Source organism: Perissodus microlepis, chromosome 14, assembly GCF_051167445.1.
Source record: "Perissodus microlepis isolate ML-2025 ecotype Zambia chromosome 14, ASM5116744v1, whole genome shotgun sequence".
Lineage (NCBI taxonomy): Eukaryota > Metazoa > Chordata > Actinopteri > Cichliformes > Cichlidae > Perissodus > Perissodus microlepis.
In genome coordinates, this window is record NC_140474.1 from 33,126,718 (window position 1) to 33,145,987 (window position 19,270).

At 41.3% G+C, this 19,270-nt stretch overlaps 1 protein-coding gene across 1 annotated transcript in view; it reads right to left on the reverse strand.

Moving 5' to 3' along the window:
• The window catches only part of lrrc75a (leucine rich repeat containing 75A), a 67,196-nt gene extending 47,940 nt beyond the window's left edge, over window positions 1-19,256 (reverse strand). Inside the window, exons 1-2 of the mRNA XM_084950493.1 lie at window positions 18,123-19,256; window positions 6,528-6,656 (exon numbers count right to left, since the gene is read on the reverse strand). Coding sequence (XP_084806619.1) covers window positions 6,528-6,656; window positions 18,123-18,374 — 381 coding nt within the window. The 5' untranslated portion in view covers window positions 18,375-19,256. The remainder of the gene's footprint in view (window positions 1-6,527; window positions 6,657-18,122) is intronic.
• Between the last annotated feature and the right edge of the window lie 14 nt (window positions 19,257-19,270).

The following is a 19,270-nucleotide window of genomic DNA, read 5'->3' on the forward strand; positions in this document are numbered from 1 at the left end:
TTCTCTGGACACACATTTGTTTCCCAACCTAAACTGACAATACAGCATCTATGCTCATCTTTATCTCTATGGTACTTACCCTACTGTTACCATCAACTTTATTTTTTATTTTTTACAAAAGAAAATATATCTTTTTACAGACAGGAAGAGTAAACAGACTTTTTTTTTTTACAAAGTCAACAACAAAAAAAAGAATCAGCCTAAAATCTTCATGTTCAATTGTTCAGCTGGTATCAGTTCCCACTGTTCACTCTTTAAGGTAGGCTACATAATTTACTGCTTCCTCTGTCTTTTCTACAGCAGTAAAAGATGCATCAGCGCCTGTGCTACACAGTGGATACTTCTTTGTTACACCCACAGCAGCTCTTAATCTTTTCATGTGGAAACGCAGCTTTGTATTATGTGCAGCGCTGAGGAGTGACAGCTGCTGGTAATTGATATCATTGCAATGAATTTCGATCAATTTTATTTCGATATTTCACCTCAAGGCAACTCTGGTTCAAGTTGATTATTTCAAATTACTACTTCAAATAATCAAATTTATAATACCTATTTAAAACCAGCATGGTGGAACAGTGGTTTGCACTGTTGCCTCACAGCAAGGAGGTGCTGAGCTCAATTCCACCATCAGGTCTTTCTGTGTGGAGTTTGGGAAGACACTTTTTGCTTTTGTGGTGCTGCCTGATGGGAATGTGTTTGCATAGTCTGGGTACTCCAGCTTGCTCCCAAAGTCCAAAGACATGCAGTTAGTGGGGATAGGTTAATTGGAAACTCTAAACTACCCATAGGTGCGAATGGTTCTCTGTCTATGTGTTAGCCCTGCGACAGATTGGCAACCTGTCTGGGGTGTACCCTGCCTCTGGCTCTAAGACAGCTGGGATAGGCTCCGCAACACTGAAAAGGATAAGCGGCAGAGAACGGATGGATATTTACACCCTTGACAGGCTACACCTCTAAGCTAACAATTTAGCTACTAGTTTTCCTTACAGTTTATGCTAAATGGTTCATTTTCTCATTAAATCTATGTTGACCTTATTACCACATGCAGTTTCCATTAACACTGAAACAGATATCTGACAGTCAGCCATGATTAATAAGCAATTACCCAATGCATAGCAATGTCACTGGGACTCTTGTCACTTGGATATTTTTTTTCTTTCTGATTTTGAATTCTTACAGCTAACATGTCAAAAATAAATGCCACAATAGTTACAAAGACAAAAAGGTGTAGCCTAATTTTAGAAGTTGTAACAACTAACCCAACAGAAATTAAAACTTCATTCCAACTTAATAGACAAACTTCTATTAATGAAGCTATGAAATGACATTATGACGCATATGCTATGTGTCATAATCATTCTGTTGTCTGACTACAGAAATACTACAGGGAGTGCAGAATTATTAGGCAAATGAGTATTTTGTCCACATCATCCTCTTCATGCATGTTGTCTTACTCCAAGCTGTATAGGCTCGAAAGCCTACTACCAATTAAGCATATTAGGTGATGTGCATCTCTGTAATGAGAAGGGGTGTGGTCTAATGACATCAACACCCTATATCAGGTGTGCATAATTATTAGGCAACTTCCTTTCCTTTGGCAAAATGGGTCAAAAGAAGGACTTGACAGGCACAGAAAAGTCAAAGATAGTGAGATATCTTGCAGAGGGATGCAGCAGTCTCAAAATTGCAAAGCTTCTGAAGCGTGATCATCGAACAATCAAGCATTTTATTCAAAATAGTCAACAGGGTCGCAAGAAGCGTGTGGAAAAACCAAGGTGCAAAATAACTGCCCATGAACTGAGAAAAGTCAAGCGTGCAGCTGCCAAGATGCCACTTGCCACCAGTTTGGCCATATTTCAGAGCTGCAACATCACTGGAGTGCCCAAAAGCACAAGGTGTGCAATACTCAGAGACATGGCCAAAGTAAGAAAGGCTGAAAGACGACCACCACTGAACAAGACACACAAGCTGAAACGTCAAGACTGGGCCAAGAAATATCTCAAGACTGGTTTTTCTAAGGTTTTATGGACTGATGAAATGAGAGTGAGTCTTGATGGGCCAGATGGATGGGCCTGTGGCTGGATTGGTAAAGGGCAGAGAGCTCCAGTCCGACTCAGACGCCAGCAAGGTGGAGGTGGAGTACTGGTTTGGGCTGGTATCATCAAAGATGAGCTTGTGGGGCCTTTTCGGGTTGAGGATGGAGTCAAGCTCAACTCCCAGTCCTACTGCCAGTTTCTGGAAGACACCTTCTTCAAGCAGTGGTACAGGAAGAAGTCTGCATCCTTCAAGAAAAACATGATTTTCATGCAGGACAATGCTCCATCACACGCGTCCAAGTACTCCACAGCGTGGCTGGCAAGAAAGGGTATAAAAGAAGAAAAACTAATGACATGGCCTCCTTGTTCACCTGATCTGGACCCCATTGAGAACCTGTGGTCCATCATCAAATGTGAGATTTACAAGGAGGGAAAACAGTACACCTCTCTGAACAGTGTCTGGGAGGCTGTGGTTGCTGCTGCACGCAATGTTGATGGTGAACAGATCAAAACACTGACAGAATCCATGGATGGCAGGCTTTTGAGTGTCCTTGCAAAGAAAGGTGGCTATATTGGTCGCTGATTTGTTTTTGTTTTGTTTTTGAATGTCAGAAATGTATATTTGTGAATGTGGAGATGTTATATTGGTTTCACTGGTAAAAATAAATCATTGAAATGGGTATATATTTGTTTTTTGTTAAGTTGCCTAATAATTATGCACAGTAATAGTCACCTGCACACACAGATATCCCCCTAAAATAGCTAAAACTAAAAACAAACTAAAAACTACTTCCAAAAACATTCAGCTTTGATATTAATGAGTTTTTTGGGTTCATTGAAAACATGGTTGTTGTTCAATAATAAAATTATTCCTCAAAAATACAACTTGCCTAATAATTCTGCACTCCCTGTATAGTATTAATAGTATTCACAGCCTTTGCTCAATACTTTGGAAGCAATTACAGGCTCAAGTACCAATAAACTAGTTTCAGTAGATTTCTGGTCCTCCCCTAGAGTCCACCTTAAACTTCCACCACCACTGGTGTTGACAGTGCAGCCTCCGTGATTAATCATTTTCATAATTTCATAGAATTTATACCATAAAGGTAAAAAAAAATATGCTCATTTTCTTCTTTGTGGGTCTTTAATTGTATAAAATGAAACATGCAGCAACTTTTATTAAACAGAAATATAATAGCTCATGCAGTCTGTCTGGGAAACTACATTTAGTAACACAACACAGCACATTAATATATATACCTGCTTCTTTAGATGGACCTTTAATGAAAGGTCACTTTGCTCCACATTTGACTTGATGAATAGGATGCAGTTTGATTGATCTCATATTTACTGTAAAATCAATACATGCTCATCTGGGATTGACTGTAATGTGTTCATATCTACGTGTGTGGGAGTTGCTTTATTATCGATAGTGGCAGTATTATCCAGGAGTGTGCTTTCTTTCTGATGTTTAGTTTTCCTTGTTAGTTGAAAAACAGAAGCTCGATATGTATTTCAGGGTCCGTTTCCCCTTTCATTCACTTATAGAGGATGTTGGATAATATTATCCACTCGACAATTCCATTTGTGTTTACGCACTAATCTGCTAATCCTGTCCTTAGCTAAAAGGTTCTCAGGACCTTTGTTTAGTTATAAACAGTGTGATTAATACTCCACTGACATTACTGCTTTTTATACTATCCGACAAGCTTCATCAAGAAATTTGATACTGGAAAAAAAAATGCAACCGGCAATATAACAGCAGCAGCAGCAGCAGCAGCAGCAGCAGCCATACACACAACCACCACAGTATAAAATAAAGTGGAAGTGCAGCACTCAGTGCGCATTGTGCTAAGGAAAACATGCTCAGTCCGCCTCAAAGCAGCCGGCTTTATGCAAGAGCAGGTTGAGTGCTGGGTGGAAGGGGTCTCTGGTTTCTCTCGCTTTTTGCTTTTGTGGTGCTGCCTGATGGGAATTTCCTGTGTAGGGGAAGCTGTGGACCAGTGTGTGGAACTGCCCGGATTCTCAGGGCTGCAGTGACAAATGCCGGAATAAAAGAAAGTGCATTCACACAGTCAAAGATCTGTCAAATATTATATTACTCTGCTTTTGTAGTTCATAGTTTTGGTTTTGCTACAAGTCTACCTAGACTTTACTGTTTCAGTTGACTTTCACACTCTTGCCGTGTACCTGTCAAATGCCTATAAAAACATCAAGATTAAATATCACCTTATATATGCCGAACCAGTTCATCTGCCCTTAGGAAAGAAGGCTTAATGAAACAGTCGAATATACAGGACTGAGCATCTGACAACATATAACGTTTTACTGAGAGGCTCAAATTAGATCTTCATGCAGCCAAAGACAAAACATTTATCCTTAACAAGGTGTGAAATTGTTTTTCAATAAAAATAATTAGCTGTCACACAAGGGAATACAGAGAGGCTGTTTTATCCAAGCCTTACAAACATAACACACTCACTGGCCCCACTTCATTAACTCAAATACCTAATCAGCTAGTCAGACTGCAGCAGCTCAGTAATGCAGTTAGGCATGTAAACATGGTCAAGACAACCTGCTGAAGTTCAAACCTGGAGCCTCAGAATGGGGGTGAAATGGGATTTAAGTGACTTTGAGCATAGCATGGTTTTTGGTGAAAGAAAGGCTGGTTGCAATATGTTAGACACTGGATTTTCCCACAGAACCATCATCTAGGGTTTACAGAAAATGGTCTGAATAAAAGAAAATATCCAGTGAGCAGCAGCTCTCTGGTGAAAATGCCTCATTGAAGCAAGTGAATAGAACTGAATCCCTGGCTATACAACATTTTTTTCCAAGACTGGAAAAATGTTGCCTGCTCTGATAATCTATCTATTCAATAATTTAAAAAGAAAAGAATAAACACTGTTATTGACAACCAGGTCAGAAAAGTAAAAGAACAGCGATGCAATGTGTCAGACAAGAATGGCCGGAGTGAAACACGTGAGATAACACCTCTCTGTGCTTCTGTCTGTACACTATGTTGTGTTTCTCTCTTCACTGAACAACACCCTTTCTCATTCCTGCTCTGTTCTTCTCAGACAAAATCCATTTCCCTGTTATGAACCACACACAGTACCCTCCTTTTTGACTGTAGCTGTGTGTCAAGCATTTCTCCCACAATGCACCTTATTGCAGTGATATAAGTGAGTATTTTATACCTTACCCTTTTCCCTCAGACTACAGATCACTGTACACAATGTTTTCATTATAAAGTGAGTCTGATCCATTTGTTGTCTAGTTGTGTAATCTAGTTTTACTTTTGAGCTTAATTTGATCTTTCCAAAGGTGCACCAACTATTCTTCAAAATAAAGTTCCCTGGCTTATTTAAGCATGAGATAAGCAGAGAAAACTGCAAACTGTGTACATGTTGGTACACATTTGCAGTATATTTCTGTACTACATGTCGGAAGGTTTAGATAGCTGTCTAATAGCAATATGAAAGGGTGCTATTACATCCAATGCTATGCTAATATTAGTTTACTTTAAAAAAAAAAAAATAATGCTAATCTTCAAGTTTTCATGTTTTGTTTCTAAGCAGCAAGCAAGGCAAAAAAAATCACTTTAATGGGGAAAGAGCAAGTCAGTTTCATAAACTGTATATAAAAGATGGATGAAACCTATTGATTATACACAGTGTGTCAAGCATTTCTCCCACAATGCACCTTATTGCAGTGATATAAGTGAGTATTTTATACCTTACCCTTTTCCCTCAGACTACAGATCACTGTACACAATGTTTTCATTAAAGAAGTCTGTCTATAAAGTGAGTCTGATCCATTTGTTGTCTAGTTGTGTAATCTAGTTTTACTTTTGAGCTTAATTTGATCTTTCCAAAAGTGCACCAACACATATAGATTATACCAATTAGTTAATCGTTTCAGTAATGTTTCTGCATCATCGTAGGCTGAGAACATTGAAATGGAGTCAGTGTTTGCTGGAAAAAAGACTTTTAGCGCAGCCAGCTTCAGGGCAACAGTGTTTCACAACAGAATGTACTGAAATGACATATCAGGCCTCTGAATTCCTATCTTCATCTCCATCACTCCTTCTTCCTCGCATTATTCATTGTGCGTCGCTGCTGCCATGCTCTCTTTCCCTCTCCTTTTCTGTCCTTCAGTGACACACTGGACTACATGAGTGAACAAACACAAGCAGCAGTAGTTCCCTCAAGGACGCACATATAATACACAGCCACTTTAGAGCACTTCCGTAACCAAATAGTATCAAAGAAATGAGTCAGGAGATCATCTGATAGCAGCAACGCAATAAATAGCATCAGTCAGTGACAGTGTGTGTGTTTATGTTAGCATGCCCGGGAGCCTTTACAGTAGGAGGTACTAGGTTTTATTAACATTTATTTACACTGTGTGTGTGTGTGTGTGTGTGTGTGTGTGTGTGTGTGTGTGTGTGTGTGTGTGTGTGTGTGTGTGTGTGTGTGTTTGTCCTACCGTCTTGGGGCAGTGTACGTATCGCGCCAGACTGATAATCAGATCATGCGTGATGGGATCAACCAGGTTTCTGAAGCTGGCGTAGCGGTACAACACGTCATCCAGTGATGTTGATTCCATGCCTAGGTCCTACACACACATTAAGTAAGACCATATGTATTAGCAATATATTTATGTAGCACATTTCGTATAAACAGGCTCTACATTAAAAAAGGAAAGAAAATCAGGGAAAAAAGAGAAACGAATACAGGTTCCATGACTGCTACGAATTCAGTCATTCCCTCATATGTAAGTCCGAGCGAGTATGTCAAAGACGTTTACATTCTGAATGCAGCTTTTTAAACTTCCTGACCCCCTAAAGCATTGAATTAAAGCCCTCTGAACTGCTTCCTGCTGTCTGACTGTCTGGTTTCTGGAGAGGAGGCCAAAAAACAAAATTTGTCACATCTCAAGCCCCATCAAAGCCAATGAAGCATAAACCTGTTGGCAGAGCTTCACGCATGAACAGCAGTCTTGTTAAAACTTCAAAAGTCAACATGAATGACAACGCCACATGAAAGTGTGCAGGAGAGGATTAGACTGCCACAGTTGAAAGTATTTTGAGGAAAAGCTCCTGTCACTGACTATGCTGGATGCAGTACAACTGAGCAAAACAACCATGCTATGCTATTTGTTCGAGCTCAAGTCACTGATGACATTAATCATTTACATTATCCATCATGTTCCATTATAAGCAACCAAAAGTTGATTTGTTTGGGAACAAAATTAAAAGGTTAAAACACTAGCAAAGCTTTATGTTTGGGTTTTTAACAAGTACAACAAGAGTATGAGAGTGCTCCATGTAACACAAATACTACTGTCAATCTTGATGTTTTTAGAACTTAACTAACAGCGGGACCAAAAATTGTAAAGTTTGTCCTGAGTGTGGGAGTAAAGGAAAGGTCACTTTCTTGGTAGCATGAATGTGCTCATTTCATGGCAATCTGCCAATTAGATTGTGAGAAATCCTGACATTTTGCTCTAGCTCGTGCAGTGTGCAGGGGAAAGGTTTAATCTAGGCACAAATTTGTTCTGTAAACGTCTGGTCCAGCTCCCAAATACATAACTGTAGTTCTAAAATACTACATTTATTTCCTGCTTGATCCTGTCAAAGCAGAAAACGCTGGAACACCAAAATATTCTGCATTTACGCTTTGCAGACCACGAGTGAGCTCTAGGACTCTGAGTTTTTTCTGCTTGAGTGCTCATTTTTAGCTGTGCTGCTGGCAAGACGTTGTGGATGGTAATGTCCTTCTGCTACCATCCAAAGCATTAGCCTATATATTTTACATATATTCAGGGTTTAGTAACAACTTCTCCTCAAGCTCCATCATCAGATCAACTAATTTATCTAATATCACACTTTCAAAGCTAATGACCATGCTTAAAGCTTAGGCTTTAAGCTAGATATTGGGGTGTAACCACATCAAATGTTTTGTTGCAAACAGCAAACAGGGTCGCAAGAAATGTATTGAGAAAAAAAATATTCCAGAACTGCAGCCTACCCAGAGTGTCCAGAAGTACAAGGTGTTCAGTGCTTAGAGACGTGGCCAAGGTAAGGAAGGCTGAAACCCCAACACCACTGAACAAAACACACAAGTTGAAACATCAAGAATGGGCCAAGAAATATCTGAAGATTTTCAAAGGTTTTATGGACTGATGAGATTAGTGATGGGATTTCCGGCTCTTTTTAGAGATCCGGCTCTTTCGGCTCGGCTCACTAAAAAGAGCTGGCTCTTTTGGCTCCGAACCGGCTCTTCAGGTTGTTTTGTTGCTTTAATTAATTTATTATTAACAATAATATGAAATTATGCACAAAAGGAATTACTAATGTAAAAAAAAAAAGTGGTTTTATTTATATATGTTTATATATAAATATATACAATGGCCCCTAGAGAGAAAACGCATACAAACTCCAAAACACATTTCTAGCGTTAACTGAACTTCCAAAACAGAGCTACCTAGATCACTTAAATTACACAATTGAAAGCATATGTGTATTGTTTGTGTATTTCTACACAAGCACTCATATATATTCAAATAATTTAAAAAAAAAGTTCATTTACCTGTTACTACCACACACCAAATCCGGTCGTTGGTACTTGCTGGCTTGTGTAGCCACTAGGTAACAAAAGCTCAACACTGGGCGTAGCATTCTGGAGCACTTCTGTTGTGTTTTGTACGTGTTTTGGAGTTTTTACGTGCTTCAGGGTTTGTACGTGTTTTGGAGTTTGTACGTGCTTTGTCTCTAGGGGCCACCGTAAATATACTTTTATTTATTCACTCCACATAAAATGTAATAAATAAATCATATAATACAAAAAAACAACTTGTCACAGTTCAACTTTTAACTATTTAAATTTTCAGCTTTTTCCTTTTAAACAAATTTAAAGTGAAACAACACAAAACACTGCAAACCACAACACAATTAAATATAAATTAAAATATGAAAACAAAAAGAAGATGCACATTCTCTGTCATATGGGCCTGCATGAATAAACTTTCTGAATCCTTTATCATCTGCAACTGAAAATAGTTGTGGATGATTACTATACCTTTCTAATGTGATGTTGTTGTCCCTGGCTCTCTTTCCCTCCAGCTCTGTTCCTGTGCTACTGTGAGTGTAACTACCACCCCTCCCCCCTCTTCCCAGCGCAAAGCACAAGGCTCGCATGCGGAGTGAAGCGGAAAAAAGTGCGAGAGAGGGAGAGAAAAAGAGAGAGAGAGAAAAAAAAACATGGCTCGCGATAAGGAGCCGGCTCGCGTCGTTCACGTCAAAGACCCGGCTCTAAGAGCCATTTCGTTCGCGAACGACACATCACTAGATGAGATGAGAGTGACTCTTGATGGACCAGATGGCTGGGCCTATGGCTGGATCAGTAAAGGACACAGAGCTCCACTTTGACTCAGACGCCAGCAAGGTGGAGGTGGGGTACTGGTATGGGCTGGTATTTATTAAGATGAGCTAGCTGGACCTTTTCAGGTTGAAGATGGCCTCATAATCAAACTTACTCCCAGTTTTCTTCAAGCAGTGGTACAGGAAAAAGTCTGCATCTTTCAAGAAGACTAGTATTTTTATGCAGGACAATGCTCCATCGCATGCATCAAAGTACTCCACTGCATGCTTAGCCAGTAAAGGCCTTAAGGATGAAAAAATAATGACATGGCCCCCCTTCCTCATCTGACCTAAACCCTATTGAGAACCTGTGTGCCCTGCTTAAACAAGAGATTTACAGTAAAGGAAAACAGTACACCTCTCTGAACAGTGTCTGGAAGGCTGTGGTTGCTGCTGCACAAAAAGTTGATCATCAACACATCAAGAAACTGACAGACTCCATGAATGGAAGGCTTGTGAGGGTAGCTATATTGGTCACTGATTTTCTTTGACATGTCAGAAATGTTTATATGTAAATTCTGAGTTGTTTTATTACTCTTACTTTAATAATTGTGCACACAGTGCATAGTTACTAAAAAAAAAGTTACCATTTAATATACTTATAACTGCAAAGAAATATAGTTTCGGTATATTTTCTTTTGAACTGCAAAGTTAACATTTGTGAGACCAACTGATAGTGAGGGCAGGATTTCTGTTTTGTTTTTTTTGGGGGGGTGTTTTATTATAAAATACAGGAAAAAATATTGGGCAAAAACAGTTTGCCACTTTGGGATTTTGTCAAAATGTATTTCACTTTGGGGTAAAGTTAGCGTTCCCCAAGATCAAACTTCAAGCTCAGATTTATAGTCGTGATTTATGCGCTTCATAAAGAAAATGTTGAAATTGTATATTTTCATTATATGTGTGGTCTGTATATGTCCCGTGTAACAGGATGCATATTGTATCCAGTATGTAATTTGCTCTACTAACTTTTTTATCTAGACCATTATTATTTGTGTGGATGCTAGAGTGCTGCTTGGAAGACGCTCTGAGAGAAAGAATGTGTGTAACAAGAATCCAGACACTTTTTAGCCTGTAGGTAAGTGCAGATATATTTTCATGTGTGTTTGGATTTGTTTTGCAGGCAGTTTATTGCCAGCTGAGTGGCATCAGGACCGACCTTTAGAAATGAGAGAAAAGGTAAGAGCGAGACTGATGGATGCTCAGTCTCCTAGAGAAAGCTATGACTCACTGAGGTTTCCATGCAGCTTATTGTTCTGCGTAGGAGTGGCTGCAAATAATGACAGCAGCTTCGACTGACACACACACACACACATACACACACACACACAGGGACATTAATCAGCGGCTGTGTTTTCAGATAACGGTGGCATTAATAGTTAATAATCACCACATAAGAGAAACGTATGATTAGTTCATCAACAGGTGTATGCTATAGTGGTCAGCGACAGTAGCCTGAAAATAATTGGCTAGTGTTAAACCTTTCCACAATGTCTGACTTCTGGCTTACAAACCTCTGGACTAACGATGAGGTCTGATCTGTGAAGTACGCTAACAAGTGACTGGAAGAAAAAAAATCTGTCAGCAGAACTTGGTTTAGGACACTGATTATATTTCTAGAATTCTTCCAAGTTTCTCCAAGAGCCTAATTTCATGTTTCAATACCACACTAACAATAGAACAGGGGGGGAAAAGGACAAGACGGGGACAAACAGTGCACTTACAGAAAAATAAAAAACCAAAGATAGTTGGATAACTCATTAGGATGTGGTAATAACCGGGAACATTTAGCGTGTGATAGGAGAAACTGTATGTGTGTGTGATACTTCTATTAGTTAACAGCTCGAGAGAAGAAAGATTTTTTTTTTTTACATTGGTTTTTTTTACATTGTCGTTATTACGACAATCATTATGGAAAAAACATATAAATAATAATAATCACTATCATTGTTATCGTGTGCGTTCATTTATATTCACTCCAGAAATGTATTACATTATTAACGTTACCCTCTTATGAAATATACATGACAAAGCATAAAAATGCATAGTCTAATATCCTGGCCTCTGTGTGTCAAATGCATAGCCACTCACACACATGCATACTGAGAACAGTTCAAGTGAAAGCAAAGTCCACACTAATTAGGATCGGTCAACATCAAAGCAGTGGTTGGAACCCGGCTGAATATTAACAAAGGTGGAGCTGAAGAGACGCGGCAAACACAAACACAATGGATCAAGTGCAGCGCTTTGCTAAATAAAAGGAAATGGCAACAGAGGCAGGTGGAGCTATATATGAAGCAGATGTTGAACCTCATCAAAAATCACATCCTGACCAAACAGTATGCGCCACCTCTGACAAGACAGGCCTCCATTTTGTTATTTTTGTAAGAGAATCTGGACCGGGATCTCACATTTGGTAAAGAATAAGAAAATAAATGCCATATTTAACAGCCTTGCACAAACACGAAATGACATGTGGAGCAATCACTGTCGATTGTCACTGTCGATGAAGAGCCACCTCGACAGGACAAGACTCGGCTGACAAAGGTCACTCTTTCGAGGATGCCAATGTTCACATTTTGGACAGAGAAGACACGGTTTGAAAGAAGGGTGAAAGAATCCATCTATGTCCACTGTAAACGACCATCTTTGAACAGAGGCGGTAGCTTACGACACCAACCGTCTGCCATCTATAATCCAGTTTTGAGATCCTTTCCCAGACACCTTAATGCCCACTCACATCCTGGACCATTTGACCTCAGGAAATCACATGATAGGGTGGGGCTAGGTTTCACAGCGGGTTCACCTGAAACCTTGGCTGATTGTGACCCACACCCGTTTTCACCCCTTGGCTAGTGTGATTAGGTAGAGTATCAACAGGGGGTTCATGACCCTCTTGGGGGACACTCCCCTAAGACTTAAATCTGGGACTCTCCAGCATTTGACGTTAGAATTGAAGAAGCTTCTCGGATGAGAGGTGAAACATCTTCAAGCAACTCAAAGAAGTCCAGACGTTTTTCTTTCCAAGCTCCTTAGACTACGATGACCTGGATGACTGAGAACCTTCACAGACACTGTCGATTATGTATTTATTTATTATTAACATGGTGCCAGCCTGTGGTTCGGCTTCCGCGACTCCCTCCCTGTCGAAACCATCAGCCGCAGTTTTGGCTGAGGGCAACAAGGGATCTGTTTCCGACAGGCCAGCTTGGTGCGCTAGCCGTTGTTGGAGACCGTTAGTTAGCTACCATCCGGCAACGCGAAATAGCCAACACTCCTGTCTGTGGACAGCTAGCTAGCCTATGAAACTAGCTAGCTTCTTAGGCTACCTAAGAAGCTAGCTAGCTTGAGATATATGCCCTGAAATGAGAATAGGTTTTTGAATACCGACTATGTAACAGTGCAAGCTATTTAAAGGTTGGGTGGCTCTGCCCAATGTGATTGTGGCAATCAACACCCAATCAGGATTGGCAGAATGAGATACATGCTTCTGAGGAATACTCAGGGAGGTGCATCCCATAGTGAGACATTGAAACAAATGCTAAGAGTCAGAACCTTTATTCACCCAGGAAATGAAACTCTTGAGAACAAGATTGTCTTTTAAGACAGTGTCCAGGGCCCAGACAGGCAGCATTAACCTAGCACGTATGAGTCTACAGTATCAACCTGTTAATTACAACATAGGCTCACCCTAAATCATGTCCTGATGTATTATCTTTGTGGACTCTAATGAGGACCATCGTTTATAAAATGTAGATCATGCTGTTATTGAAGAAAACTCTAAGGTAGCGATGGAGCCCATAAACCAATCACTGAGGAAGTTGATGGCCATTTTCTCATAGGCATGCATACAACCTGAGGAGTCCCCCCCTGCTGGCCATTTGAAAGAATGCAAGATTCACACACTTTGGCATTACCACAGCCATCTTTTATATTCAATCTATGCATAAAAGTATATGCTGATCATATATTGGTAGTCAGATAGTTTTTACTATTATATGTATGCAGACATTAAAAATAAATTCTCACATGACTATATCTTTTTTTTCTTTTCTAATTTTTGTTATTTAGATTTATTTTATCATATTTTTATTAATCCAATGGCGAGTCTGTTCTAGTCTGTTCTTCTAATAAACAGGTTAACTGGCTAGTTTATTATGACAATTATGAGGGAAAGAGTTTTATTTTTTTTTAATCTTGTTTTTCTATCTATAAAACAAGGGGCAGCTAATGTAACTGTTGGGGCTTCTTTCATGACGTTTTGACTGCCATGTCATTGTCTCTATTGAAATGGTGCACGACCGATCTTGAATTTGCTTATTAGCACTGCCGGCAGGACTCAACCCATGGTGATTCAAAGAGCCGCGGACAATATGAATCATTCAATCAAATGGCACCACGTTGAGACACTGCCCCTCAAGTGCTGATTAGACAAAAATAAAAGATGTCTGAGCGAACAACAGTGCAATGTATGGAGACAGATCCACTCTTTTATGCCGTGCTTTATCAAAACAGCACAAAACTCCACAGAGAACTTCTGCAGTTCTGGGAAAACGGCAAATCTTTGGAGGCTCTGGACACAAATCATGCTGCTGTAACATGAAGTCACGGTCTTTGTCTTGGTGTCCTTTACAGTTCACTTCCTTGGTTATTTTGAAGGTTTTCCTGTGTTTTTACATCCTTACTTTTTCTTTTTCCCACTCTTTCAGTGTCATACACAGAGTTGAAACATCTTAATATCCCTTTCTCCTTGATGTGGATTTAATCTATGCTTGTTTTAATCATTTTTGCCATTTTTCTGTTCAGCCCTCATCACATTTCTAATAAAATAATTTTAGCAGCACATGTCAGAGTCGAACCTTATCCATAACGGTAGATTTGAATTTCATTTGTGTTTTCTAACATCACTGCCACTATTCAGATCTATGGGATACCTCCTCACAAGGCAGGTGCCATTCTTTCATCGCATGTTTGTGATGAAACAGAGTTTGGTGAACCAGACTTACTCCCTGCATTAAGCTCCACAGGCTTTCAGCAGCTGACTGGCATCTTCAGACATTAGAGGCAACCGCAACGCTACACCACTGCTGCTACTACTACTGAAACCCTGGTCACATGTGATGGCTTCAAAAAAATCCCATGCAGCTGAGTGGAAACACCTGAAGGAACCCTGCCAGATAAATTTAGCGCCAGTAAAGCACGCTCCGGCGCTCTTTCTTACAGTTAAGCGATCAGCTGTGAGGGGGCCCGGGGGCGAACGGTGTAGAGAGATGCCAGTTTTTGGTTGCGAGTTAAGTGAAGAGCAGTGATTGAGAAGAAAGCCTCCTCATTATCTCCTAACAGAGCTCCTGTTTCATTAATCAATGTCTACTTGATTCAAGCTCGCCAGTTTATCGCCATTGTTTCCAAGCAACAATAAGGAGACGCTCGTAACCAACACACTCTTCAAAATCAGCGCTTCACTTTCATCTCTCCTTGTTTCCCTTTCCTTTCTCTCTCTCTCTGTCATGTTTCCCTCTAAGTGCTGTCTTTCACTGTCTCTGAAATCACTCACCACCACTTCTTGTCTGTCCTCTGCTTTAGCTGAACACTAATGGTAGTCTTTCTTTTTTCTCTCCTCCTGCTTCCCTTTATTCATAGTAATTGTCTTTATCCAATTCATCCTGTTTCTGTCCGTCACATACTGTTCCGGCAGAGCACAGGCCCTCCGCAACATGAAACTAAATATCATCATTATATTACTGGAACTCCTCCAATTATGCCTTCATGACCCAACATCAAAACCTGTTATTATCTCTATTATGTTAATGCAAATGTAAGGCAACCCAGTTTGTTTTCAGCCTTCTCCGTTTGGCCTCTAAAGCTGGAACACCCTGCTGATAAAGAAATACAGACCACATCCTTCAGTCTCCAACATCCCTGAGTACCTATTTGGTACTATTTGGTGCACAGGGAGCAGCACCTCAGGCTTATAGACATACAGCTTCCCCAGATTACTGTTTACTGATTACTCAGTGCTAGTTGGACGTTTTCTTTCCACCACTCAGCATTACAACAAATGGCCTAAATCCTCCATCACTAAGCTAGGCTATACATTTTATTATAAATAAAATAATGAATAAATTATTATAAATAATAACATAAATAATAATTATTTGATTATTATTGTTACTGACACCATGAGAAAGAACAAGGTGCTGATAGAGATCTTGTAGATATAGTAGTGGCCGTTACAGTGGTTAAATTGATTGCCATTAGGTAGAGGTACCTGAAGCAGCCATATAAGCTGCTTCTAAAGTGGAAAATCTCTAAAAACAAACAAACAGAAAACAGAAACAACCAATAATAACAAAATAAAAGAATAAGTGCTGGAGGAACTTGTACCTGTTGGGAAAAAAATCAACTTGAGCAATTAAATTAATTCTTGAAAAATTAAGTTTCCTGAAACTTTCTGTGGACCTATAGTAAACCAGTAAGCATTCTGGTTCATTTCAACATCTTATATGCCTCATTTTCCCATTTTTGTGGTTACTGGAGTGTAAGTGGGGAAAAAGCTATGCACAAAATATGAATTATGAGTCTTTCTAGATGGAAGTCTCAGGTCTGTTTGGAAGTGCTTATCTCATTAGATCCCACACTAGGGATCACAGCCTGGAGAAAACTTACTAGATGACCAAATTACCAGCGTATTAACGTTAATTTGTTTACATGGAAACAAAAATTGTTTCTTTCCACGTCTTGAAATTAGCTAGACACAACCTCACATGAACTACAAAACATTGCATATTACACTGTGTCACTATTATTTCAGCATGTGAAAACATAAAGTATAATCTCAGTTACGAAAACGTTGGGACACTGAGTAAAGTGTAAATAAATACAAAATGCAACGCCTTAAAAATCTCACATATCCATATTTGATTCGAAATGGGATACCTAAGGCATATCGAAGATTTAAATGAACAGATTTGACTATTTCATAAAAAATATTAGCAAGAAACAAGTTCAGGAACATTTTTACACTGATTGGTTACTTGTGTAAAACATCAGTTGAAAATGTATTAAAAGATCATCTGAGAGAGCCAGTGATTCTCAGAAGTGTAGACAATTGCAGACTGTCCAGACTTCTAAATTTGCAAAGATTTTGAATATCTCATCATCTCCAGTACATGACATCATCAAAAAGACTCAAAGAATCTGGAGGAATCTCTGTAAGCAAGGGACAAGTCCAATCCTGTAGTGGATGTCCTTGACCTTCAGGCCTTCAGACAGCACTGACAGACGTGATCAGGAACACTTCCAGAAATCACTGTCTCTGAACACCCACGTATGCAGGTTAAAGCTCTGTCATGCAGAGAAGAAGCCATATGTGAACATGATTCAGAAACACTGCTGTCTTCTCTGACCCAAAACTCATTTAAAATGGACTGAAAGTAGAAAACTGCTCAGATCAATCCAAATCTAAAATTCTTTGTGGGAAACATGGACGGCGTATCCTCCAAACTAAAGAGGAGAGGGCCCTTGCTATCAGCATCTCTGGTGCTACTGGGGTGCATTATTGCCTATCAAAACGGTAGCTAGCACATCTGGAAAGGTATACACCAGGGGTGTCCAACTCCAGGCCTCAAGGGCCAGTGTCCTGCAGGTTTTAGATGTATCCTTGAGCCAACACAGCTGATTTATATGGCTAAATTTTACCTCCTCAACATGCCTTGAAGTTCTCCAGAGACCTGGTAATCAACTAATCATTTGATTCAGGTGTGTTGACCCAGGGTGAGATCTAAAACCTTGAGGCCTGGAGTTGGACAACCCTGGTATACACAGGTTTTAGAGCAGGGGTCCCCAACTCCAGGCCTTGAGGGCCGGTATCCTGCAGGTTTTAGATCTCACCCTGAGACAGACCTTTGTGTTAACGTTTGCTTATCACTGCCATCTGCCACCAGTGCATAGAGCTTTGATCAGTAAATAGTAACAGAACAATTCTGATGAAAATCTCCAAAGTCCAAACAGTAATCTGGGGAAGCTATGTGTCTATAAGCCTCAGGTGCTGCTCCCTGAGTTTGAGTCACGAGGGGATAAACTATAAACACTGCCAGTGTATGGGCTCTGCGAAGTGTGTCGAAATCAGTTTCTTCCCTCACTGTTTTCATCTGCTCTTTTTAGTTTCCTTACTGTCACAGTAATAAACACACAGATTGTTTCTCAGAATTTTACCCCTGTCATCCTCAGACCCTTCCCTTCTCTGCCGCTCTCCACATCATCCCATTCAACTGGTGGCATTTTCTTTCTCCTGCTTCCCTTTTGTTTCTCGCCACACCAGATTCTCCCAGCCTGTTGTTGGGCTTTTTCTTCTCTCTGTAGCAACAGCAGCATCCAGACTGAGAGAGGTTGTAAATCACAGCACTCTCTCCACTCTGTACCCATGCAGCAGAGTCAGGCACTGCCAGGCATACTTGCAGGGAGGACGTCAATTCATCAGGCATGCAGGAAGTCAGTCTCTGAATGGCTTCAGTCAGTGAGCATCAGCGGTTAGTCTGAGCCTGGCTTCTCTTTCAGCATCACTGTTGACATTAACTTAAGGTAATACAGCACGACAGGAAAGAACAGAGGAAGTGTGCAGAAAGAAAAAGCATCATTCACACAGCAGACTAAGCGGCTACCTGTCGGAGCGTCTTCAGCATCTCCGTGGCCTCATCCTGCTTGCCCTGTTTGGCCATCAGCATCATCTCCTGGATCATGCCGATGCGGCGCTGGTAGGGTGGCGGTGGCGTCCCGCTACGGCTCAGCCTGTCCCCTGACTTCAGCATGAGGGAGGCTAAGATGTCTCCCCGCTCCTTGGTGGGTGTCCGCTTCCAACTGTGCTGAGGACTGGCTCCTGCAGGCTCCTGGCCTTTAGCCTGCTTGGCACCCATGGTGCTGCCTCTTAATGTGAACTGTGGCAACAAAGAGATTGGTCCCACAGAGCAGTCATGCAGCGGCAGCTTTGATTCCCGTGTCAGACACCTGCTTCAGTAAAACGTCAGCAGCTCATCACGTCTCTGTGAAATGTGGAAAGTGTGCCTGCTCCCAGAGTACAGCACAACACTGCAGATACGCTGAGAAGGAGCGCTGGTAGTTTTGTGCTGTTACTCACAGGAGCTGGAGCTCATGTAGGGAACAGGTCTTTGGATGCTGCCTGCCGCATGGCCGCAGAGCGCGGACTCAGCAGAGTCAGGCTGCCGGGGAACCCCAGCAGTGAGTCTGCCTCAGCGACAGCCTCCTATCCCCGACCCAACTTCAGCACCAAATATTTACCCTCTCCTCCTCCTCCCGAGCTGTCCTCTAGAACACAGCGCTCTGTCCTGGAGCAGAGGAGGAGCAGCGGGCGGAGGATCGCTGCTGCATGAAGCAGGGCATGGCAGTGTTTACGTCTGCGGTGCTCCTCGTTCTGCCCTGTCCCTCCTCGGCCGCTGGAAGTCCCACTGTACCTGCAACAAAAGCAGCGCTGGTCCTCCTCCCGGCCTCACTCTCCATCATTCGCAGGCAGGAAGCAGAAGTCGCATCCGCGCCTCGTCCTGCTGTGTGCAGGCTGCGGCTCAGCGGGCTTTGACAGAAGGGGCCGGACTGAGGTGTCCCCTCCCCGGGACCGAATTATGTATCGCACCCTCTGTTCGAGTGCACGGGGGCGCGCAGCGAGTGCACGTGACCGCAAGTCTTCCTTCCTCCTGGCGGGGTGATGAGGAGAGGCAGGAGGAGGGCCGGGAGGGTATGAGCACTGCCAAGTGTCTAGTTTCACGGCGCTGACGCTCCGTCTCCGCGGGGGAGGTTT